The sequence below is a fragment of the Nicotiana tomentosiformis genome, chromosome 2 (genome assembly GCF_000390325.3).
Source record: "Nicotiana tomentosiformis chromosome 2, ASM39032v3, whole genome shotgun sequence".
NCBI lineage: Eukaryota > Viridiplantae > Streptophyta > Magnoliopsida > Solanales > Solanaceae > Nicotiana > Nicotiana tomentosiformis.
In genome coordinates, this window is record NC_090813.1 from 175,399,026 (window position 1) to 175,400,522 (window position 1,497).

Genomic DNA, 1,497 nt, shown 5'->3' on the forward strand with positions numbered 1-1,497 from the left:
GTGACATAGGACAAAGTGGAACCAGGATCAATAAGAGCATATACAATGTGAGATTGGACAGTCAATATACCTATGACAACATCTGGAGAAGCCTCCGAACTCTGGCGACTCTTCATAGCTTAGAAATGGATAGAGCCTCCTAAAATCTGTGCACCAGCCCTAGCTGAACCATGCCCTGTGGGTGTTGGAGTGCCTTGAGCTGGAGGGGGTGTTGCAGATGTAGTAGTTGCAGAACTGGCTGGTCATGTCGTACCCATGCCCACACTCTGGTGGGACGAACGACAATCTCTCTGAATGTGACCCCTCATACCGCACACGTAGCATATGGGTAGGTCCATGTAGCAAACCCCTAAGTTCATCCTCCCACACCTAGGGCATGGGGGCCTCCGCTGCTGATGGTAGGATCCCATGGTGTCCTGGCCGAGCCTGGAACGACTCCACTACTGCTGACTGGGCCATGATGGTTATGCACTGACTGAAGATTGAGCAAAGGACTGGGATGGCCCTGATCCCTCCCCTAATCACTAACCCACCACCACCGCCACCAGAAGAACCAACAAAGTTGCCCGCGGACCTTATTGCTACCCTCTCGCTCCATTTTATTCTTCATTTTTAGGGTTTATGTGACTTGAGAAAATGCCACCATCTTCCCATAGTTCATATTAGCATTTAAGGCAGTTGTAGTGGCCTCATTAATAACCAAGGGGCTGAGGCCCGGCACACACCGGCGCACTCTAGCCTCCATAGTGGGCAATATGTAAATAACATACTTGGACAGGCACGCAAATCTCATATGGTACTCCCACACATTGAGGCTACCTTGCCTTAGGCTCTCAAACTCAGCAGTATGGACTGCCTTAGTCTCAACAGGCAAGAAACGATCAATGAAGGCATCAACAAACTCACTCCACCTTGACGGAGGGCTCCCCTCCTCACGGAACTCGTCCCACAACTCTAACCAAGAATATGCCACCTCTTTCAGGCAGTAAGAAGACAACTCCACAGCTTCCATCTTAGTAGCACACATAACTCAGAGAGTCTTGTGTATCTCATCAATGAAGTCCTGGGGGTCCTCCTCGGGATTAGTACTAGTGAACACTAGGGATCTAACTAGAGAAACTTATTCTTCCTGGAACTAGCAGGATCCCCTCGCTGACTGGAATAAGTAGGTCAACATTCGATCTCTGGGCCTAGGAAGCCATTATCTGAGCCAACATTGGTATGGCTCCCCTAAGGTCCCCCTTAGAAATACCGGGACCGAAAGTTGGCGCTGGAGGTGGAACTGGAATATCAGTTGGAGGAATCGTTGCACCCTCAATAGGTGTAGGAATTGGTGTAGTTTGAGCAGGAGTAGTAGAAGCAGGTATTGTAGTAGTTGGGGGAATATCCTCATCCCTTGGGTGCTCACCCGCATCATCAAGTAAAGGATCAATTTCCATTCCTAGGGTGGCATTGGTTCCTTGGCAAGTTCTTGCCTTCTTCCTAGGTGCCATGTAC

General features: G+C 49.6%; 1 protein-coding gene across 1 annotated transcript; it reads right to left on the reverse strand.

Moving 5' to 3' along the window:
• Positions 1-619: 619 nt before the first annotated feature.
• Positions 620-1,012, reverse strand: LOC138906129 (uncharacterized). The gene has a single exon (XM_070194652.1). The coding sequence runs from the start codon at positions 1,010-1,012 to the stop codon at positions 620-622; it is 393 nt and encodes a 130-aa protein (XP_070050753.1).
• Between the last annotated feature and the right edge of the window lie 485 nt (positions 1,013-1,497).